The following is a 24,791-nucleotide window of genomic DNA, read 5'->3' as shown; positions in this document are numbered from 1 at the left end:
TCATAAACGAGGACACAGTGTAAATACTTACGGAGTAACATACAATGAGTTGAAGAGGGGGAAAAAGTTGTAGGAACATTTATTTGACATAAAAATAAAAATATTTGTTTATTTAGCTGTTTCACCATCTCTGAGAAACCAAGGAGATTCTGTTTCCTAATTGGGCTAATCTCCCCACAATTCTGTTTCCTAATCATGAATACATACATACTACATACACACATACATATATATATATATATATATATATATATATATATATATATATATAAATATTTCATTTTCATATATTTAACTCTGTATCTGTATCTGTATCTTTTTCTATAATTCCATAATTTTATCCGGCAGCAGGATCCACGTCAAGATTCGATTTTTTTAAAGTTTTTTTTTTTTTTTTTTTTTTTTTGCAATTCCACCTTTTCCCCCAATTTTATAATCATCCAATTATATATAAATACCCACAAATTAGTAGGGCAATTCAATTTTACAAAATTATGGTTCACACACACTTTGTGTGGTCTTATGGCGGCAATCAAGTGCTCTTATGTGGTGATTTTACTGGGTAAGTTGCTAATTTTATTAAATGAAGTTTTTTTTTTTTTTTTTAATTGTTAAATTCATTGATTTTGATTTTCTCAAACACACAGTACTTCTATACACATACACTAAATATATAATGCAAAATGGTGGTTGTATTTGAAGGTGGAATAAATTTCATCATATGGTTGCTGTTAAAGGTTCATCTACAACTTTTATGACAATTTGTGATTTACCACCCGGTTTGCACAAGGTAATTAACTAGTAAAACTTAGTTGATTTTGAATAATTATGTATGTGGTTTATGTTTTAATCAAGTTGGGTATGGTGTTTTAATAATTTTTAATGTGAATTGTTAGATTATGGCAAGTTATGCCAAAATGTATTGAAATTTTAAGATTTTGTTATTGTATGTAAAGAACTAACAAGAGTTCTCTCTTATGTGTTAAACTTCACAAAGTGACTCTAGTTATGATGACATTACATCTAAAGAAAGGAACTTTTTTAGTTCGACACGTAGAAAAGAAAAAAATGATATAAATTGATACATTTCGGTGTGTTTCTCTCTTAGATTATTGATGATGTAAACTTATTTAATTTAGTAATATATATACTAATTTTTGTTTTTTTGGTGGGGCTAAAATGTCGCATGAAGTTCAAATTTTTGGTTGATGGTGTGTGGAGAATTGACGAGCGGCAACTGATTTCCGATGATGAGTTTGGTGTTTTTAACGCTGTTATGGTGGAAAGACCGGAGATTATGCCTCAGATACCAGTTATGGAGATTGACGAATTAGATAGTCGAAATCCTGATGCTGGTGGTGTAAGTATTTTGAAATATTTTATTGTAGTTTGTTTAGAAGTGAACTGTCAGCCTATTTAACTATGAATGGGTTGATTTGGGTCGCGTTTTATTTCTCAAGGGTCAAATGGGTCATAGCAAAGAAACTTGCTTACAGATGGGTCATTGCTGAACATGTTAATATTCGTTCAAGTTGTATTTCTGATGCATAAAATTTCTTTAATAGCTTAAGCCCAAAAGTTGGATTAGTTGAGCTTATATAATTTTGAAACCATTTTTAACACATTAGTTTTTAATTACTACGTATTATTTTTTATTCTTTTTTTTTTTAAGTCAACCCCATGGGTACAATTTTTCGTTTTGAGTGTTATCCAACCCGCCCATTTTGACACCGCTATGTTTGTGGTTTGACTGCTAGTGAACTGTTGCTTTCTTGTGCTTTTAGGCTTCCACGTCAGGAACTGTTTCTAATGAAGTGGAGGTGACATTAACGGATGATGATGTAGATATTACCCGTAAACGCTTATTTAACCATTTGTCATCTTATAAAGCATTTGATTTAATGCCCAATTCAGGAAAGGTTTGATAGTGGCTCCTTTTTATTTATGCAAAAGATAAAACACTTTTTTTTATTGTAATCATTCTAATGTTCTTTTGACATTAGGTATTTGTATTAGATGATAATATGACTATAGAAGAGGCGTTTCTTCGTATGCATGAAGAGGTACAAGAGATGCAAATTTTCTCCCGTTTATAATTATTGTTAATGATTAATGATTAATGATTTAATGATTAATGATCTTATTATAGCATTTCCTTGTTGACAATTTCTTGGATTTTGTGTGTAACTTTGGCTGTTTTTTACTTCAGGGACTTGCTATTGCTCCCCTTTGGGATGCAGCTAATTTACAGATTTCAGGGATGCTAACCTCATCTGATTTCATCTTAATCCTAATCGAGGTATTATACATCTTATTAACGTTAGTATCTAGGATTAAGTGTGTGTAAATGTATCGAACTTCACCCAAAGCTTTATCGTATGTATCCAACATTACGACTTTGTATTGCACATATCAAACAATCAATTAGTGAGTGCTACATTGTACATCCGATGACTTCTTCATCAGGTAACCAGTGTATTCTCTGCTGATGTGGCCTTGATATAAGCTGACATGTCATTACAATAGGTACTTTTGAAGTTGATATACTATGGTATTTTGGGTAAATTTTGACATAATTTCAGACACTTAACCCTAGTATTTATAGCAAATGTAATACTTCATTTGCTAATTAACTTTAAAAGCTGGTATTAAACTTGCAGCTCCATAGAAATTATGCAATGGCCACCAATAATGTAAATCATCTGTCTACAATATCTGCTTGGAAAGAAGCAAAACTTCAACTCCAAAGAAGGCCTTTGATTCAAGTAAGCAGTGTTTGACATGTATTTACGGGTCAAAACGGGTTATCTTCAGACTTTATTGCTGATCGGGTCGGGTTTTCCCTAAAACATTTTGTCCACTTCAAGTCTCTTTTTCTCTCTTTTTTTGCTACCTTTTAAGTTTAGTATTGTTTAAATCCACTAGTTCCACCAAGTTCAGTTAACTTGACTTAATGAGAAGGTGGGAAAAAAGATTTATCTTTGCATAAAAAGTTTTATACTTTTTTCGTTATTGTTTATATGAAATTAATATTCTTATAGTCCCCAGTTTACTTTTGAACACAGGTTCATCCTGATGAATCCCTTAATAATGTTGTCGTCAGGATCTTGCAAAATCACGTATCAGGAGTTCCTGTCTTATATGTTCTAGAAGGTTCTACTTGTCCACAATTGCTTCATGTTGCATGCCTTGCTGGACTCTTACAACGTAAGTTCGATACATTTTTAAAATTAAAACCAAAACTATATTATTATGTAAATAATACACAAAGTTAATCTAAAAATGTAATTCTTGTGAGATGAGCATAAAAGTTACATACTATAGAAAAATGAGAAATTAGATAATTAGTTCCAAAACGCAAACCTGAACACCGCCTTCCTCTGCAAGTTTTGTTTATCATATTATATAAACTAATATCAATTTATTTATTTTTTTAAAAAATAGATATACGCAGACATTTTGAACACCGTACGGCTTATTTTCCTCTTCTACAACATTCAATTGGTACTCTACAAATTGGTACTTGGATTAGAGAAATTGGGAGTGCACGGGAATTAAAAACATTTGCCCCTAATTATCTTCTTAGTGATGCTTATAGACTGTTAATAGATGGTACGGACTATCTTTTTTATTTACTTTTACTTAACTTACATTTGATCATGCTTATATCTCAAGCATTTATCGTAATCTATCTTTTGATGCTTTGCAGAACATATAAGCGCGGTTCCCATTGTTGATGATAAAGGGGCCCTCATTAATGTATTTTGCCGGAGGTAGTTCCTTATAACACCTACTTTAAATTTGACCCATTTACTTATGGATGGGTCGATTTGGGTAATTTTATCTCTAACAGGTCAAATGAGTATAATAAAGATGCTTGCCTTGATTGAAATTGATCAAATGAGCTGAGGCGTTGATTGGTTACCCCAACGTGTATTTTTGATCTTACAATCTCTTAGATAATATACTTACAAAAATTAGTATATTAAGACTAAATATTTAATGCGTTAATTATTCATTTATAAATAGTTATTTGGATAAAAGGGTGTTTGGGTTTAAGTCGACCCATAATTACCCATTTATAACTGAACGACCTGCCCATTTTCCCACCTTTAACGTCGGACCTTTTTCCTAGAGGTCAATACGGGCGGATCAGGCGTTGAGTTTGAGTAATGGATTCAAGTCAATCTTGTATCTTTAAAATATTGGTCAATTCATTTCACCCGTTTCAGTTTCAGCTAAGTTTCAATTTACCAGTATGACCCATTGTAGGTAAATATTACCCAAGTCGGCTCATATTAATGGGTTAAAAGCGTTTTGTTTATGTTTGCCTTTATTTATCGACCAACTGCTGATTTATTATTTTTGTTTTATCAGTGATGTTATTTCATTAGCAAAGGATAATGCATATGCTCGTGCTCCTCTTGATCAAACCACAATATCGCAAGTAAGTGCGATATCATTTTCACAGCAATATTAGAAATTATATTATATTATATTTTAATCAAAATAGAAATTCAACAGCTACTACGAAATTCAATCATTCACTAAAAATGAAAAATTAATTTTCTCTATTATCAGATGAAAACACGTGTACACCATTTGTTTCCTATGATCATAAATCATATATTCATATATTCATATATTATGTGATTTTAGGCATTACAGCTTGTCGATACGAATGCTCGCGCTAGATTTGGTATATGCACACGCTCGGATTCCTTGTTTACAGTCATCAGTCTTCTATCAGATCCAGGTACATTTGTCACTTTATGAATTACTTCTCATTTTTATAACCATTTTGTATATCTCGTGTGTTGAAACTTTTGCATTTTTCCTAATAGGGATGCGACGAGTTGTGGTTGTTGAAGCCGGTACTCGTTATGTGTTGGGTATAATTACATTAAGGGACATATTTAACCTCATTTTTAGAGATTTTTCTTGAATTTTCATTTGTGTTGTCTGAATAGAAAATTGATTTCTAGCAAAGTATGGGATGATGCAGATGCAGTATAAAATTGATCCCATATGGTATACTGCAAATGTAGGTGTATTTAGTTAGTTCAATGAATTGTTGATATTGATTTTTCTATTCTTGATGTAACAAATATGGCACACTGATGCTTGTTGTATCATACATAATGAAATGTATATTTATCATTTTATTAAATCCTTAATTGTTTTAATGAATAATGTTTTTGTTTATACATCTATAACACCTGTGATACCCTCGATGCCGGACTGTTTATGGGGAATGGAAGTGATCTGCAAGCCGTCAAAGAACTTGACGGTTTAAGAATTTTCGGGGAGCACTTTTACGTTGGTTGGCCCAAGCTTCGTCAAGGTGGAAGACACGCTCGATCATGTCATGTTTTTAACAAATCTTTGCGACGTAAGATTGAACAAAACCCGAATTTATTACAGTTATTACGTTTCTCTGTTCTTGTTCTTGATTGTGTGCCTATTTTGGAGACGAAATTGTCTGCTTTTTTGATATCCTGTAACGCTAAGGTGTCACATATAAGTAAATTCGGTCACTTTGGGTATATTTCTTATTGCGGTGATGTAGATAGTTTTAACAATTTGTTGAATTGTTCTTCTTCGTCCCGGTATTGTGTATGCCCAAAACTAGTGCTTCAAAGGTAGCCGGTTTGTTTGGGGATGTTTTGGCAATTTCCAAATCCTCCTCAACTTTAGGATCGGTTGGTTCACTTTACGCGTTTATTTAAATCGACTAACGCTAGACATATCCATGACACGGTTAGTGTGGATTAGGTGGATTCTAAATGTTCTAAATACAATGTTTGGGTGTCAGAAGTCTCGGATATTACTAGCTTGAATAAGGTTCTTTTTGACGGATTCGACAAAGCTTTGCTGGAATCGACTAACCGATTTGTGATTTCAAATGGGGTGATGTCTGAGGGGCGCGTGGAGCAATAGATTGAAAAGACACCGGATACGGCTAAGTGTTCGGGGGTAGCAACTTTGTATCAGTCGGGTATTAGTTTTGGTAGTGTTCAGGTGTTTGATTCGGGTTACAACTCGGGTACAGGAGCTGCTGGATCAGTGTCTGTTTCGGAACACAAAAATGGTACGAAGAATGATCTACAGGTCCACAGGATGAGGATGCTGCTGGATCAGTTTCTGTTTCGAAGCACAAAAATGGTTCGAACACTAAAGAGGCTGGATGTACTTGTAGAACACTAATGGTGTAGCTATGTTACAGAAAAAAAACAGGAAATATCAGATTATTTTCATATGTAACCAACAACAAACGTCATCCATCCGAAAGAAAGAAGATTAAACGTGACTCGTGAGTCTTGAAAAGTAAGCATCCCATTCCCAAGTATTGAGATAACAAAAAATGGGCAAGTATAACGTAGTCAGTTTGGACAAGAATCTAGTACAGACAAAACATGTACATGGAACAAGAATGCAATAACATTCCAGGCATAGCCCTGAACACACACACTTCTTCGCTTTACAAAATTCCCGCATCCTTCCAAGTAGGAAGTTAAACACCTATTATCATGTAACTCGAACAATGGGCTATCACCTAATAAATAAATCTACCTTTTTATTCTAAGTTTCATTCTCATCATCATCATCATCATCATCATTGACATCATTCAAGATCTAACGTCTTTTTCATTGCTTCATAAACCATATATGTGATACTGGCAGCTGGTATTACTTTTAAGAGATTTGGGAAAAGTCCTTTGTAGAACCCTCGTGCACCTTCGTTCCGATAAGTTCTCATGAACACATCAGACATCCCTTTGTACGCATCAGCTCCTTCCGCACGATGTGCTTGCATCCTGAATTGTATAATGCCAGTAAAATAACATAACAGGCATGAAGTAAAACAAATTTCTTGTAAACATTTAAAGGTTTTGTTATAGAAATAATTACCTGGTTCTAACAACTTGCAATGGGTACACACAGGTGGCTCCAAGGGCCCCTGAAACTGTGCCACACCCCAATTGCGCTAGAGGTCCAGGGTCTGCAAGGCAAAAAGCAAAGCATTAGATATCATTACCAAAAACAAAATCTGCAAAATGAGAAAACTAAGAGGCCGTACCACTATCAACAAGAATATAAGTTTTTGACATCTCCTTCAAGGTCTCATAAACCGCCAAATCAATTCCCGCGTAAGGAACAATTCCAAGTAGCGAAGGAATAATCCCCTTATAAAAAGCTCGAGGACCCTCTTTAACCCATATATCCTTCGATAGTTTCCCCAAACTAGGAACTTTTCCAGCTTCACACACATAAGTTTGTAAACGGGTTTTTACCAGATCCAACGGATAAATAGCAGTTTGTGCAACTGCACCCGCCATACCTCCCGCCACAAGCCGCCCAGATGTTCCTATATCATCCTTATCTCCACCACCAATAAAATTCTTCAACAATTCATAAGTGTAAAACTTAATCGCACTTTCCGGGGCAACCTTAACAACATTCAAACCATTACCTCTAAAAAATGATAACATCCCACCTTCTTTCCATATGTTCTTAACAGCCGGTCCAATTGCAGCACGAGTGGTCTGAACTTGTAACACCACTTTAAGACGATCAAGCGGTGCAGTGGCGGTTCTAGAAGCAGCCCCGGCGACCCCACCAGCGATCAGATATTTGCTGGCATGCACGTGTTTGCTGATGCCAGCTGGAATAACGGCTTGTTCCCCGATATCTACGAGTGATATTCGTTCCCAATATTGATAGATGTTCTCAATTGTAGCTTCATGAGGATAAAGAAGAAGAAAATCTCGCCATTCTTCGAAAGTTATGATGCCGTTGTTGTCTTTGTCAACACGTTCTACAAAACTAGCAAGTTCGTCATCATCTAGTTCTATCCCTGCAAAAGAAAAGCTGCCATGTCACACATGTCACACCCTATCCATCAACAGAAACGTTTACTTGACGCTACCCATATCATTCAGTAACAAAAACAGATGCGTCTCTAATGCTACATCTTACAACAGATGATAAAAAATAAGTTCTTTTAACAGCAGTACAGGATCACAGGATCACCCAGGGGGACTTAATCACCCACGCGTTCATCTCCTGCACTTGCATAACCCGCCCCCAACTGCTGCCCGGGAGGAAACCCGGCCTAATCCGAGGGCATGAGCGGTAAAAAACCCCCTCCCCCACTGCCCCGCAACGCAATGTGCGGAAGGCACCCTTGGGTGAAATTCAAGGATAAAGGGGCAACCTTGTGTGCAATGATGCACCCCACGGGAGTCGAACACTACCGCATGAGCTACAACACAAGGTTAAAAAAAAAAAAAAAAAAAAACTGCTCAGGAATTCATTTTTTCTTTTACTAGCATAAACAAACTAATAAACCTGGCAAACCTACATGATAGTGACCAATAAATGTCAACATCAACAAGTTCCATTGATGACATTCCATCCTCCTAAAGCAAAGGTCCAAAATAAACTTTCATATAGTCCTATTTTAACGAGTCACAAAGTAAGCACAAAATGTTATCAACATTGTCCAATTTCTAGCAACTAATTCACATATTTCAACTAGAAAGCAACAAACTATGGATACAAAGTGTGTTAGTAAGATTTAATACCCGCCTTAACAAGTGCATCATAGAGTTCTTCAGGTAGAATGCATCCATTGTGTTCAACATCAATTGCTTGAAATATTCGATACAATTCAAGCTCTTTATCATCCATATACCGCCTAAATTCCTGATAATCAACTCTACCATCTCGATTCGCATCACAAACCCTAAGCAATTCCTTCGCATATTTATAATCAGACGGAATTTGTAACGCCGATAACCCTACCTCAATCTGTACGGAATCCAAATAACCTGCGTTTGATGTATCGAAGAAATTAAATAAACTTCGAATTCGTGATTCACGTTCTTCTTTTGTTTCACCTAATGCTGACAAAACGTGATCTATTGATACCGGTCCTGGTTTTTTCACCGGATTACAACAGTTTTCCGGCCGGCGGTGGTCGACGGATTGTTCGATCGCCGGCGGTGTCATCCGTACAGAAATGTTAGTTTGTGGAATTGATGTACATAGAGGCGATTTCTGTTATAAGTGATTAGATCTAGGGGGATATAGATACACTTTTTGTGTATCTATATGTTTATACGGGGATTAGGTTGTATCATATTTTTTATTTCAATATTTTTGTTTTCTATCAATCGGCATGAAGTAATGATTGAAAGGATATTATGGAAGAGAATCTGTAAAATGTGACCCGTTTGATTGAGGTGGTTTCGGGCATGTTTCGGGTCGATGTTTGTAAAAGGTTTCTTTTGGAGATGGTAAAGCAGGGGTGTAGATTTTTGGGTCAGATTATTGTAAAAAGAAATAAATCAAGAAATGGGGTTGAGAGTCGAGTCCCTATCGTTTGACCATCATTTCATTGAAAATGCCAAATCATTTTAACAATATTTGATATGATACTCCGTAATAATTATATACTCCTATTATTTAAGATCTAGTGATATATTAGTGATATGTAATTTCTTAAAAGAGTATTCATCATTCCACTAACTTATCTTAATTGTTTTTAATCATCCCTAATTAATTATTGTCACTTGATTAAACTAAGCAAATGTGGAGGAGAAAAAATAATTAGATGTCACATGTAAGAATTGTTTATGATTAGGAAGATTGACGATTAAAGATTGTTAGAATGATTTAATAGTAGAAGAAAAATCATTTCTTTTTCTCAAAAATGATTGTCTTTAAACAGTTTTTAATTGTTTAAAACGTGTATATGTAAATTTAATAATTTTTAAAAAGGAATCATAGATGGTGTGGATTTATTAAGATAAGGTGTAAGATTAAAGGGACAATTATGCCGTTAAAAAAAAGGGAAAATTATGAAAAGGACGCACGTATCATATCTTAAACGTTAACCATTCAAAGGTAGTCCAGTGGTTAGGGCCATTTTGCATGAGGTATCAGATCTGAATCTTGAGATGAACAAGGAGAGATTGAAAACATAATGAGTTGCGTACAATAAAGTATGAAATTGAAATACTTGTCCACGAGTAATTTTATTCAAATATGCATTAAAGTTATTGTACGTTACTAATTGAAAAATTATATTATGAGAATATATAATTTATGTGTTTATGTGGAGTAAAAAATGATATTTTCTCTTAAAATGAGTTATATCATATTTATTCTTTATAAACACATAAATTGCATATTTTCTCAAATATGCATCAAAATTATCATATATTTATGCAATTAAAAGTGTGGCAACTTAGTGTAAGGGGTAATGTTAATAAAAAAAGGTTCAACTTGTATAAAAAGGATAAAAAATAGCCAAAATTATTAATTCACATACTTTTACTTTTAATTCACAAACAAATCAATAATGATAATTGAATAAAGTGATACGGAGTATAATTTTCACATATACTAGTAAAAAAGTTGATACAATTTTCACATCTATATAACACTTGTTAATACATTTTTTAAATTTTGAGTTCCTAAAAAACTTCATATATTTTTCAACCAGCATGGTATGAATAAAAGTTGATACACTCTTATAAATGAATAAAGAAAATTGATATAAATAATTTTTTCTATCCTTTTCAAAATAAAAGTTTTTTTTTTTTTTTACTTAAACCAATGGCATCAACGTAAAAATTTTACTCGTTATTTAGTCGGTAATTTAGTTTATATTTGGCGTAGAGCTTTTGAGAGTTTTAAGGGCTCCTCAAATGTTTCGAGCTCACCTCAGGGCTCAAAGTGAATTATAGCAAAAGCAAGCTTTTCGGGATAAATGTCAGTAATCTTGAAGTTGAGGCAATTGCTAATGTGTTTTGTTGCAATATTGGTACATTCCCGTGTACTTATCTTGGACTCCCTTTTGGTGCGAAAATGAATAAAGCCTCGAATTGGAAACCGGTGGTCGATAAATTTGATAAAAGGCTCGCGGATTGGAGAGCACGATCGATGTCATTTGGTGGTCGTTTGACACTTGTCAAATCGGTGCTCAATAGTTTACCGTTGTATTTCTTCTCGCTCTTTCGTGCCCCGCAAAGTGTGATTAAAAAACTAGAGAGTGTGAGGCGTTTTTTCTTTTGGGGCGGGTCGGGAAATAAATCACGAATTCCATGGGTAAAATGGGATGAGGTGTGACGACCCGAAATTTCCGACCAAATTTAAACTTGATCTTTATATGATTTCGACACGATAAGCAAAGATTGTAATGTTGAATCTCAAAAATTTTGAACTATTTTCAAACATTCATTTGACCTTCGATCATTCTCGTCAATTCACGAACTATTAATTGTAAATAAATATGTATATATATGTATATATAAGTATATAAATAATAATTAGAAATATTAAATAAAGTGTTATATGAATTGATGATTTGAACTAATCATAATCTACGAAATAATTAAATTATTATTAAAACATAATAAATATAAGGTAATTCGAATATAAATGGTTTTGAATTCATTTAGTAAACGATTGTAGTACGTGTTCATCAGTCGATGGGTATTTAGGGTATTTAAGCAAGTTAAAATTCAATCCGTAAATGGTAACGGCTAACTAATCACACGTTTAATTTCTTTTATTATATTATAATCATTATTATATTTAATATTACTATTATTGATTGAACTATAATTGAATGTACTATTCCAGATTGAATTATGATGGATAGTTTGTTATACTCCGTGAACTAATTATGCACCATTTTATAAATTGAGGAATTACATCCTTACACTTGGCCACTATCCTATCTAATTCATATATTTCCTACATATATATGTACATAGCACACATGTAGTGACCCGAACTTTTCCATGTTTATATATATTAAATGAAATTGATATTTATATGATTAAGTATTTCCAACATGTTAAGCAATCAAATTTGTTAAGACTTGATTAATTGAAATAGGTTTTATATAGACAATTGACCACCCAAGTTGACCGGTGATTCACGAACGTTAAAACTTGTAAAAACTATATGATGTCATATATATATATATATATATATATATATATATATATATATATATATATATATATATATATATATATATATATATATATATATATATATATATATATAGTTAACATGGTATTATGATAAGTAAACATATCATTAAGTATATTAACAATGAACTACATATGTAAAAACTAGACTACTAACTTAAGGATTTCGAACGAGGCATATATGTAACGATTATCGTTGTAACGACATTTAAATGTATATATATCATATTAAGATATATTAATATATCATAATATCATGATAATATAATAATTTAACATCTCATTAGATATAATAAACAATGGGTTAACAACATTAAATGAGATCGTTAACTTAAAGGTTTCAAAACAACACTTACATGTAACGACTAATGATGACTTAACTACTCAGTTAAAATGTATATACACGTAGTGTATTTAGATGTATTAATATACTTTTGGAAGACTTTAAGACATATATCAAAACACTCATACTTAACGAAAATGGTTACAGTTACATTCCCAATCTTTTTTCATCAAGAATTCTAGCCGTATTCATACCCGTATTATACACAGCTACTAGACGTACTTACTATGGGTATATACCAATAGGAACTAGCATGGAATTCCACTCTTGATTATGTCATGCATGACTAATCAATTTTAACTTCTACCATGAACTAGTCAACTAACTAGAACTCCTTTTAACCCCACTCACCACTTACCACTCATCATTCACTCCATTTCACTTCCAATTCTCTTTCTAATTCTCTCTCAACACACACACACACACACTTATGAACGAATTTTTTCAGTAGCTAATCCTCATCTTCATCAAAAATTACTTCATGAATCAAGCTATAATCATCTTAGGAAGAACACTTCAAAAATCCTTTCAAGTTTACTAGTTTACTTCCAAGCTTTCTAATCCATTCCAAGTAATCATCTAAGATCAAGAAACCTTTGTTATTTACAGTAGGTTATCTTTCTTATTCAAGGTAATATTCATATTCAAACTTTGATTCAATTTCTATAACTATAAACTATCTTAATTCGAGTAAAAATCTTACTTGAACTTGTTTTGTGTCATGATCCTACTTCAAGAACATTCAAGCCATCCAAGCTCCTTTGAAGCTAGATCATTTCTTGTCACTTCCAGTAGGTTTACCTACTAAACTTGAGGTAGTAATGATGTTCATGACATCATTCGATTCATATATATAAAACTATCTTATTCGAAGGTTTAAACTCGAAATCACTAGAACATAGTTTAGTTAATTCTAAACTTGTTCACAAACAAAAGTTAATCCTTCTAACTTGACTTTTAAAATAAACTAAACATATGTTCTATATCTATATGATATGCTAACTTAATGATTTAAAACCGGAAAACATGAAAAACACCATAAAACCGGATATACGCCGTCGTAGTAACACCGCGTGCTGTTTTGGGTTAGTTAATTAAAAACTATGATAAACTTTAATTTAAAAGTTGTTATTCTGGGAAAATAATTTTTCTTATGAACATGAAACTATATCCAAAAATCATGGTTAAACTCAAAGTGAAAGTATGTTTTCCAAAATGGTCATCTAGACGTCGTTCTTTCGACTGAAATGACTACCTTTACAAAAATGACTTGTAACCTGTATTTCTATCTATAAACTTATACTTTTTCTGTTTAGATTCATAAACTTAAGTTCAATATGAAACCATAGCAACTTGAAACACTCAAAACGGATTTAAAACGAAGAAGTTATGGGTAAAACAAGATTGGATATTTTTGCTTGTTGTAGCTACGTGAAAATTGGTAACAAATCTATGTTAATCATATCCTAGCTAACTTATATTGTATTATACATGTATTCTAATATATTATGTAATCTTGGGATACCATAGACACGTATGCGAATGTTTTGACATATCATATCGACCCATCTATATATATTATTTGGAACAACCATAGACACTCTATATGCAGTAATGTTGGAGTTAGCTATACAGGGTTGAGGTTGATTCCAAAAATATATATACTTTGAGTTGTGATCTAGCCTGAGACGTGTATACACTGGGTCATGGATTGATTCAAGATAATATATATCGATTTATTTCTGTACATCTAACTATGGACAACTAGATGTAGGTTACTAACGAGGACAGCTGACTTAATAAACTTAAAACAGTAAAACGTATTAAAAATATTGTAAATATATTTTGAACATACTTTGATATATATGTACATATTTGTTATAGGTTCGTGAATCGACCAGTGGCCAAGTCATACTTCCCAACGAAGTAAAAATCTGTGAAAGTGAGTTATAGTCCCACTTTTAAAAATCTAATATTTTGGGATGAGAATACATGTAATTTTATAAATGTTTTACGAAATAGACACAAGTAAATGAAACTACATTATATGGGTGAATGATCGAAGCCGAATATGCCCCTTTTTAGCTTGGTAGCCTAAGAATTTGGGAACAGACCCCCAAATTGACGCGAATCCTAAAGATAGATCTATCGGGCCCAACAAGCCCCATTCTGGAATTTGGATTGCTTTAGTACTTCGATTTTATCATGTTCAATGGGTGTCCCGAAATGATGGGAATATTCTATATGCATCTTGTTAATGTCGGTTACCAGGTGTTCACCATATGAATGATTTTTATCTCTATGTATGGGATGTATATTGAAATATAAAATCTTGTGGTCTATTACTATGATTTGATAATATATAGGCTAAACCTATAACTCACCAACATTTTTATTGATGTTTTAAGCATGTTTATTCTCAGGTGATTATTAAGAGCTTCCGCTGTTGCATACTAAAATAAGGACAAGATTTGGAGTCCATGCTTGTATGATATTATGTAAAAACTGCATTCAAGAAACTTATTTTTGATGTAATATATTTTTATTGTAATCCATTATGTAATGGTCGTGTGTAAACGGTATATTTTAGATTATCATTATTTGATAATCTACGTAATGCTTCTTAAACCTTTATCGATAAAATAAAGGTTATGGTTGTTTTAAAAATGAATGCAGTCTTTGAAAAACGTCTCATATAGAGGTCCAAACCTCGCGACGAAATCAATTAATATGGAACGTTTATAATCAATATGAACGGGACATTTCAGTTGGTATCCGAGCGTTGGTCTTAGAGAACCAGAATTTTTGCATTAGTGTGTCTTACCTAGTTTGTTAGGATGCATTAGTGAGTCTGGACTTCGACCGTGTTCTTCTTCAAAAAAAAAAAAACAATTGCTTAACTTTTTTGTGGGAAACTATATATTATTAACATGTAATTATTATGTGATATATTAACCTCTTAATGTGTTTGATATTGTGTGATAGATGTCTACCACTAGTACACATCCCATCGACTCACCTAATAATAATGAAGAGTCGAATATACTTTGGGAAGATTCACAAATTCCCGAAGAGGAACCGGAAGAGGATGAACCAGAAGAAGAGGAACCAGAAGAGGAGGAATCGAAAGAGGAGGAACCGGAAGAAGAAGAGGTTCCGGAGGAAGAAATATTGATACCTACATTAAATCGTTTAAATAAAAGAAAATCCTCAACCAACGGACCAAAGTTAAAAATGGTCAATGGTGTTTCCGCCGAGGAAGCAAAATATTGGGAAGATTACCAATTTTCCGATGAATCGGATCCCGATGAGGATTCCAATGATGTTATAGAAATTACCTCTACCCAATTTAATATAGCAAAAGAAAATAATAAGGGAAAAGGTATAAAAATAGAGAAACCTGATTCCAACCCCGATGAGCTTTATATGTATCGGCAACATCCGTATTTTCTAAAGTGTAACAATAATCCGGGAACCTCTAAACCACCAGGTTTTTCTAAACCATTGTGGAAAACGATGGCTCGTATTAGAGGAACACCATATATTCCTAGAAAATTAGGAAAGCGAACCAAGTCCGAAGAAGAAGAAACCAGTGATTCAGATTAGGGAGTTGTAATCATGTTGTGTATTATATGTATTGTAGTGTGCTTGTACTTTTATGTTCTATGTAAAAATTACTTGTATTGTTTGCTATTTATCTTTTACGAATCTAATCCTTGTCTATTTTACAGTATAAAAACAAAATGGACGTTAAGGGTAGACAACCGAATATTTTAGAAGACCTACCAGAGGATATGATTGAGGAAATCTTGTCTAGAGTCGGTCGGAATTCATCAGCACATTTAGTTATGGCGAAATTCACTTGTCAAACATTTGAAATACTTTCCAGAAATGTCTTAGTTTATAAAAGGCTTTCCTTTGATAGGTGGGGTGTATCACATTGCGTAGACCGTAAGTTACGCCGTGTTTTCTTTAAAGCGTTAAATACAGGGAACCCAAATGCAATTTTACGCTACGGGTTAAGAACCTATTTTGACTCAACATATCCCAACATAGGATTTCATGAGTTAGAAAGAGCTTCTAACATGCAACATAAAGAAGCATGTTATGCTTACGGGTTAGTGATGTTCGCTTCTTACCAAAGTGAGAAAAAGAACATCGGATTTCAACTTTTAAATAAAACCTTTCCACAAGTGACGGATTCAGTAGTTGAGGTGAGAAACAAGGTTTTTAGATTGCTACGAGGCTGTTGGGCATTACGAAACCCTCGTCCTTTTGACGACATTACAACATGCTGCCTAGCCAATGGTCATAACGGTTACTTTCCACAAGACCAAGGATGGGAAGTTGTTTTAGTAAAACCAGAATGCATGACCTGTTTCTGGACTTATGAATTACGTGTCTTTATTGCCTTTGCTGAACAACTTGCGTATTAACTAGAATTACCTTTATAGCTGCTAAATAGCAAAGATATTATGTGCTATATTTCATCCTATATGTATAATGGTGGTATTGTAAGTTGGTAAAATATTGTATAAAGGTTTGAACGCGAAATATTATTGTAATAAGTTTTTCATATAGAAGCGTAGTAGTTGAGTTGTATAGTAGCTAGTAAGTATGAACTTAACGGGTAGATACTACCCGAATTAAAACTATAAAATGCTAATATGAAGAAAAAGCTTTTATAAATAAGTTCATATAACGCTACGAGATACTATTGACTACTCTTAAATTCTATATGATTAACTCAATTCTTTTGGCTATTTTTGAAGGAAATGGCACCGGCGACTCGTCAGAATTTGAACATGAGCGAGGAAGACTTCCGTGTTTTCCTTGCAGCAAACATAGCCGCAGTACAGGCTGCGATGCAAAATAACAATAACTCTGGATCTAGCAGTGGAACTAATTCCACAAGAAATCGTGTAGGATGCTCCTACAAAGAATTCACTGCCTGCAAACCTTTGGAATTTGATGGAACTGAATGACCAATTGGATTGAAACGGTGGACTGAGAATGTCGAATCGGTGTTTTCCATAAGTAAGTGTACTGAAGAGGACAAAGTTAAGTACGCTACGCATACCTTCACAGGTACTGCGTTAACGTGATGGAACACCTATCTTGAACAGGTAGGGCAAAATACTGCTTACGCACTACCGTGGTCGGCATTCAAGCAATTGATGAACGAGCAGTACCGTCCTAGAAACGAAGTCAATAAGCTCAAGGTAGAGCTTAGAGAGTTATGAACACAAGGGTTCGACATTACCACATATGAACGACGATTCACATAGTTGTGCCTATTATGTCCAGGAACGTTCGAAGATGAAGAAGAGAAGATCAACGCGTTTATAAAAGGGTTACCAGTAAGGATTCAAGAAGATGTGAGTTCACACGAGCCCACTTCCATACAAAAGGCAAGTTGAATGGCTCATAAACTCATAAATCAGATTGAGGGAAGAATTAAAGAGCAGGCGGCTGAAGAAGCCAACACGAAATAACTCAAGAGAAAGTGGGAAGAAACCAGTGACAAGGGTCACCAATACAACAACAACAACAATTACAACCACAACCACAACCGCAACAACAATCGCAACAATAACCGCAATCCCAACAATAACTATAACAAACATCCCAACAACAACAACAACTACAACAACCGTTCCAACAACAATAACAATCCCAACAACAACCTCAATAACAACAACGGCAACAAAAACCAAAAATGCCAAAGGTGTGAAGAGTACCACCAGAATGGGTTCTGCACGACATTTTGCACCAAGTGTAAAAGAACTGGCCATGGTGCGAAAAAGTGTGAGGTCTACGGACCAAAGTTTAACAGAACTAAAGGAACAAATTGTAACATCCCACCTTTTTCCGTTAAATTTATTTTTAACACCGTCTTTTTTTAAATAATACCTTTCGTTATTTAAATTCGTAGTTTCCGTTGACTAACGTTCATAATAATTCCGTCATTTAATTATAATATCACTAGTTTACTCGAGCGTTTTTAAAATATTCGTTTGGTTAATTCCCGCACCCGCTTTGAAACTTGAGGGACTAATCTTGGCACTTGGCCAAATTTTGGTAACTAGTCACCACCACCTCCCACCATCTCATCCATTCATTTCTCACTTCATCTTCTCCCTCTTTTTCTCTCTTCCATTTTAGAACTCAAACACCCATCTTTATAAAATCATCATCTAAATCCGGATCAAGAAGGAAACATCAAAACAAATTACATTTTCGTGATCCTCTCTTCATCCTCTACATTTTGGTACCAATTTCATCAAGTTTGGGTAACATTTCTAAAACTCTAGATTTTCTCTAAATTCGTGTTTTTATACTTGAAATGGTGTTAGTTAGTGTCTATGGCTCGTGTGTAACATGAATATATATTTTGTTTGCTCGATTTGTTGTTTTAAGTAACTAGTTTGAACATTTGAAATGTGTTTGCTTAATCTTGCATTTTGGAAGATTAAATGTTGTTTGATTGTTAAAGTTCATGTTTTAATTGTGTTACTGGTATCACTAGCTTCGTTTTGATGCGTAGGTTGATTAAGAAAACTTCAAACACATGATTATTGATTTTTGTGAATTTTGGTTAGGGTTTGATAGACTTTGAAATGAACTTTTGATGCGTTGAATGCTTGTTAATGTTGTTAGTAAGTGTTTAGATGCATTGTATGCTTAATTACCTTCGAAACGGCATATCGTATGTGTAAATTGGATTCCCGAATCATAAAATACGTTTTACGAACTTGAAACTTTGAAAATAAACCTTTCTTGATCAATTGACGAGTTTTAGGTTATTGTAATTGATGTTTTTGCTTGTGAAAGGTAGTTAATTGTATTCCTTGTCAAAAGAGCTTTCCAATGATATAAGATGCGTATTCTAAGTGTTTACGGTTTGCGTTTTGTGCTAAATTGAATTTTGGATCAAGACTTGAACTTTTGAAACTGACCAGGTACCAGGCCACGCCTAATGTCGCGGCGCGACACCTCTGGCCGCGGCGCGACAATAGCCGTGTTTGGGTTCTGACCTACTTTGTCAAATTTTGAAAAATGTTTGCTATGCTACGCACCTCTGATTCACATGTAACTTGTTCTAACATGCTTATACATGAATAAAAACCTCAGAAAAATAGTTCGGGACCCGACCCGACCCCGTTGACTTTTTTGTTGACTTTGACCAAGTTTGACTTTTAGTCAAACTTAACAAATCACTTATACAATCGTTCTAATCTTATTTTATACTTGATTCTTGCATGAAACTTGACAACGTGATTCACATGCTATATAATCGAGTCGTAATGAGCCATAAGACTAATTGAACACATTTCGCCCGACCTTGTGTCGTAACCGGTTAATTGATACAACTTACTTGTTTAGGTCAAGGCTAAGCAACATTCATGCACACGTTTACTTTGTGAAGTACATTTATACTCGTGCACTCGAGGTGAGATCATAGTCCCATCTTTCAACAACTTTTATACTTTTAAATCATGGGATGAGAAACATATACGGTTTTATACTACATACTTTTACACTTTGAACACAAGTACGGAAACGAACATTCCACGTGCGGGTTTGAACAAAAAGCCTCAATTCAATTATCATTAGTTACACTTGCAGGGTGTAAACGAGAACTTATATTATGTGATCACATGGGCTTGACGAGCCTCATTCGGACGGTTCGCTACCGTTAGCGGATGAAATATATTTTCGGGTCTAGTGTATGTTCTAACACTACGCAAAGGGTGCAAAACAGTTAAGTTTGATAATTGGGTGCCCGGGATACAAATAACAACTTTTGGAATGCAAATGATTTTGATAATCATCTTATATTAAATCTTGTGGTTCAAATACAATGTTTACTAAAACACCTATGATTTCACCAACGTTTTTCGTTGACAGTTTTCTATATGTTTCTCAGGTTCATACATGGCTATTTGATACATGATTCCGCGTACACTCATACTTGCTTAGGGTCAAGCATACATACATGCATACGCTAGTGATAGCACCTTTGGATTCAAACATGTTGTTTACATACTTACGCTATTTATAGCAAACCGTGACTTTTAACTTATATTATGTCGCAAGTTATTTCATTTATACTTTACAACTTTTGTAAACTTAAACTTGTTGTCGAACCGTTTGGTAAACTAAACTTTGTAAGTTTTGTATATTTCAAATGAATGCGACATAATTTTGGTCAAACGAGTCTCATATAGGGACTACGACCACGTAACGGGACCTAAGTTAGCGGCGCCGTCAATGACGATTTTTTCGGGTCGCTACAGATGGTATCAGAGCGTTGGTTGTAGGGAACTAGGATGTGCATTAGTGTGTCTGACAGAGTCGTTAGGACGCATTAGTGAATCTAGACTACAACCGGATAGTTAATCATTGCATCCTGACTTGCATTTGCTATAGATAGCACTTACTTGACTATTTGTGCATATATACTTGAATCTTTCTTAGGTGAACTCCATAATGGTACCAAACTTTCATCATACGAATCCGTATTCTGCCACTTCCTGGTAACACACGTAAATTCGAGATTCATGCGCGTAAGGATGACAACGACTTCATTGGTCACACTTGTCCGGGAACCCTGTCTCCCAGATTATGATTCGCCACCGTTTCAACTTACTATCGGTGTCACACCGGTGTTCCTTACTATCTACCACTTCTTGTTACTACCATCACTACTCTAGGTGAGTATCGTCATCGCTAATTATCACTACGGTTGCGTACTTTTTGTTATCATGATTCGTTACTCTTTTCGTGCCTAAGGGCATTATCGCTTGACTTGAACCGCAATGACGTGAACAATCATTTATACACTTCCCTCGGGGAACGCTTCTTTATAGTTGCACTAATTCTTTCGATTCAATACGAGTCACGTTAGAGACGTCGTTACACTTTGTTTATTTTAAACTACACGATTACACGAACTTGAATCTATAGAGTGATGTGGGAATGGAGGTATGAGTTAGCGTAATATAACGACACTCGATCAACGTGGTTATATTACGGTAAGTCATACCAAAGTTCTAATGACACATGATGGTGGTTGGACTCGATCAACCTAATCACCACCATGTGCCATGTACATGACTTTATTTTTCTTGTTTGAACATCCGAAAACTCCGAGAATACTGATAACAACCATACCCGGGACACATCTTCGATTATTGTCGAACCATATTGATGCTTCCGAATGAATGACAAATTCTTTCGACTTCAAACATATGTTACACGTGTGTACTATCTCGTTTTCTTATAGTTTTTATAGACGAACTACAAAATGCTTGGTATGCTCACATCGAGGCGAAAACTTCTCTCGCCTTACACTCGTACTTCCGTTTAAGGAAATATTTTATCTAAATTCTCAATGGATAGAGAGACTCTTCACACTATACTAGTATTCGCCTCGAGGGTGAATAGTCCTATCGAACATTTTCGGAAACCGATAAATCTTCCGCGGCGCGAAATTCTTGAGAAACAGAAACTTGTTCCAACAAACGTTTTCACGTCCTAACAAACTCTTTCAAATATACCTTAAAGAGATGTACCTCGTTTCGGATCGAGATCCTCGTTTCACTTCTAGATTTTGGAGTGCCTCACAAAAAGTCTCGGGACCACGTTTAGACATGAGTACCGCACATCAACCACAACCCGACGGACCAAGCAAACATACGATTCAAACCTTGGAAACCGTAATACGAATTTGTGTTATCAACTTCAAATTTACTTGAGAAAAGTTTTTGCCTTTAACCAAATTCTCTTACAACGATGGTTATCATTCAAGTCTTAACGTCACACTTTCGAGGACCCGTATAGCCGTAATTGTCGTTTTCTTAAATTGTTGAACCGAAGTAGGTGACAAGCGAACCACCGGACCAGAAATCATTCATGAAACAACCGGAAAATTTTTCAATTCCAAGAAAGGCTCAAGGCGGATAGTAGTCGCCAAAAGAACTATGCCGATGTTAGACGTGAACCTCTCGAATTCCAAGTGGGTAACCGCGTAACGTTAAAGTCGCACCTTGAAAAGTTGTAATCCGTTTCGGGAAACGTAGATAGCTAAATCCGCGATATTTTTAGTCCTTTTAAAATCCTGGGGCGTTTTGGACCCGTTACTAGCCGTTTAGATTTTTCAACTCATTCGAGTCTCCGTTCATCCTAAATTCTACGTATCAAACTTAAAGGCGTGTCTTGCGAAACAAGAACTTGTTATCCTCTTCGATGAACTTACTATCAACGATAAACTCCACCTCATAGGAGGACCGATTGAAACTATAAATCGTGAAACCAAACTTTAAACCAACGTAAAAACCCCGATTGTCAAAGTTCATTGAAATGCCCAAGGAAGTACCTTCACTTATTCGTAGAATTGGCAACACAAGATCTCGAGGAAGAAACAACGACTACTACTTCCAACTAAATTTCGGGACGAAATTTCTTTTAAGGTGTAGGTAATGTAACATCCCGCCTTTTTCCGTTAAATTTATTTTTAACACCGTCTTTTTTTAAATAATACCTTTCGTTATTTAAATTCGTAGTTTCCGTTGACTAATGTTCATAATAATTCCGTCATTTAATTATAACATCACTCGTTTACTCGAGCATTTTTAAAATATTCGTTTGGTTAATTCTCGCACCCGCTTTGAAACTTGAGGGACTAATCTTGGCACTTGGCCAAATTTTGGTAACTAGTCACCACCACCTCCCACCATCTCATCCATTAATTTTTCACTTCATCTTCTCCCTCTTTTTCTCTCTTCCATTTTAGAACTCAAACACCCATCTTTATAAAATCATCATCTAAATCCGGATCAAGAAGGAAACATCAAAACAAATTACATTTTCGTGATCCTCTCTTCATCCTCTACATTTTGATACCAATTTCATCAAGTTTGGGTAACATTTCTAAAACTCTAGATTTTCTCTAAATTCGTGTTTTTATACTTGAAATGGTGTTAGTTAGTGTCTATGGCTCGTGTGTAACATGAATATATATTTTGTTTGCTCGATTTGTTGTTTTAAGTAACTAGTTTGAACATTTGAAATGGGTTTGCTTAATCTTGCATTTTGGAAGATTAAATGTTGTTTGATTGTTAAAGTTCATGTTTTAATTGTGTTACTAGTATCACTAGCTTCATTTTGATGCGTAGGTTGATTAAGAAAACTTCAAACACATGATTATTGATTTTTGTGAATTTTGGTTAGGGTTTGATAGACTTTGAAATGAACTTTTGATGCGTTGAATGCTTGTTAATGTTGTTATTAAGTGTTTAGATGCATTGTATGCTTAATTACCTTCGAAACGGCATATCGCATGTGTAAATTGGATTCCCGAATCATAAAATACGTTTTACGAACTTGAAACTTTGAAAATAAACCTTTCTTGATCAATTGACGAGTTTTCGGTTATTGTAATTGATGTTTTTGCTTGTGAAAGGTAGTTAATTGTATTCCTTGTCAAAAGAGCTTTCCAATGATATAAGATGCGTATTCTAAGTGTTTACGGTTTGCGTTTTGTGCTAAATTGAATTTTGGATCAAGACTTGAACTTTTGAAACTGACCAGGTACCAGGCCACGCCTAATGTCGCGGCGCGACACCTCTGGCCGCGGCGCGGCAATAGTCGTGTTTGGGTTCTGACCTACTTTGTCAAATTTCGAAAAATGTTTGCTATGCTACGCACCTCTGATTCACATGTAACTTGTTCTAACATGCTTATATATGAATAAAAACCTCAGAAAAATAGTTCGGGACCCGACCCGACCCCGTTGACTTTTTCGTTGACTTTGACCAAGTTTGACTTTTAGTCAAACTTATCAAAACACTTATACAATCGTTCTAATCTTATTTTATACTTGATTCTTGCATGAAACTTGACAACGTGATTCACATGCTATATAATCGAGTCGTAATGAGCCATAGGACTAATTGAACACATTTCGCCCGACCTTGTGTCGTAACCGGTTAATTGATACAACTTACTTGTTTAGGTTAAGGCTAAGCAACATTCATGCACACGTTTACTTTGTGAAGTACATTTATACTCGTGCACTCGAGGTGAGATCATAGTCCCATCTTTCAACAACTTTTATACTTTTAAATCATGGGATGAGAAACATATACGGTTTTATACTACATACTTTTACACTTTGAACACAAGTACGGAAACGAACATTCCACGTGCGGGTTTGAACAAAAATCCTCAATTCAATTATCATTAGTTACACTTGCAGGGTGTAAACGAGAACTTATATTATGTGATCACATGGGCTTGACGAGCCTCATTCGGACGGTTCGCTACCGTTAGCGGATGAAATATATTTTCGGGTCTAGTGTATGTTCTAACACTACGCAAAGGGTGCAAAACAGTTAAGTTTGATAATTGGGTGCCCGGGATACAAATAACAA

At 34.6% G+C, this 24,791-nt stretch overlaps 2 protein-coding genes across 3 annotated transcripts; one reads left to right on the top strand and one right to left on the bottom strand.

Annotated features, from left to right (window-relative positions):
• The first annotated feature begins 387 nt into the window (after positions 1-387).
• On the top strand, positions 388-5,112 carry LOC139894097 (sucrose nonfermenting 4-like protein). 2 transcript variants are annotated; one of them, XM_071877299.1, is made up of 14 exons: positions 522-562; positions 703-790; positions 998-1,091; positions 1,193-1,360; positions 1,785-1,919; positions 2,004-2,063; positions 2,210-2,299; positions 2,661-2,765; positions 3,066-3,207; positions 3,445-3,612; positions 3,710-3,773; positions 4,378-4,447; positions 4,660-4,756; positions 4,845-5,112. In XM_071877299.1, exons 4-14 carry the CDS (start codon positions 1,277-1,279, stop codon positions 4,943-4,945), a joined length of 1,116 nt encoding a protein of 371 aa, XP_071733400.1. In that variant the 5' UTR covers positions 522-562; positions 703-790; positions 998-1,091; positions 1,193-1,276; the 3' UTR covers positions 4,946-5,112. The 2 variants fall into 2 exon arrangements, with proteins under 2 accessions (XP_071733399.1, XP_071733400.1); XM_071877298.1 differs by lacking the exon at positions 998-1,091 and having other exon boundaries at positions 388-562.
• Positions 5,113-6,339: 1,227 nt separating this feature from the next.
• LOC139894096 (calcium-dependent mitochondrial ATP-magnesium/phosphate carrier protein 2-like) lies at positions 6,340-9,296 on the bottom strand. Its single transcript, XM_071877297.1, has 4 exons — positions 8,589-9,296; positions 7,082-7,858; positions 6,913-7,003; positions 6,340-6,818 (listed from the first exon to the last, which is right to left on the bottom strand). The coding sequence occupies exons 1-4, from the start codon at positions 9,013-9,015 to the stop codon at positions 6,626-6,628; spliced, it is 1,488 nt and encodes a 495-aa protein (XP_071733398.1). The 5' UTR covers positions 9,016-9,296; the 3' UTR covers positions 6,340-6,625.
• Between the last annotated feature and the right edge of the window lie 15,495 nt (positions 9,297-24,791).

The sequence above is a fragment of the Rutidosis leptorrhynchoides genome, chromosome 2 (assembly GCF_046630445.1).
Source record: "Rutidosis leptorrhynchoides isolate AG116_Rl617_1_P2 chromosome 2, CSIRO_AGI_Rlap_v1, whole genome shotgun sequence".
Lineage (NCBI taxonomy): Eukaryota > Viridiplantae > Streptophyta > Magnoliopsida > Asterales > Asteraceae > Rutidosis > Rutidosis leptorrhynchoides.
This window is presented reverse-complemented; position numbering and strand designations above follow the sequence as displayed.

Excerpts from the sequence above, each read along its gene's own strand:
- LOC139894096 (XM_071877297.1), bottom strand. The coding sequence starts at position 9,015 with ATGACACCGCCGGCGATCGAACAATCCGTCGACCACCGCCGGCCGGAA. Across the intron at positions 7,859-8,588 it reads TGATGCACTTGTTAAGGCGG|GGATAGAACTAGATGATGAC; the intron begins GTATTAAATCTT and ends TTTCTTTTGCAG. Across the intron at positions 7,004-7,081 it reads TTATATTCTTGTTGATAGTG|ACCCTGGACCTCTAGCGCAA; the intron begins GTACGGCCTCTT and ends TTTGCCTTGCAG.
- LOC139894097 (XM_071877298.1), top strand. The coding sequence starts at position 495 with ATGGTTCACACACACTTTGTGTGGTCTTATGGCGGCAATCAAGTGCTC. Across the intron at positions 1,920-2,003 it reads TAATGCCCAATTCAGGAAAG|GTATTTGTATTAGATGATAA; the intron begins GTTTGATAGTGG and ends TTTTGACATTAG. Across the intron at positions 3,613-3,709 it reads TTATAGACTGTTAATAGATG|AACATATAAGCGCGGTTCCC; the intron begins GTACGGACTATC and ends GATGCTTTGCAG.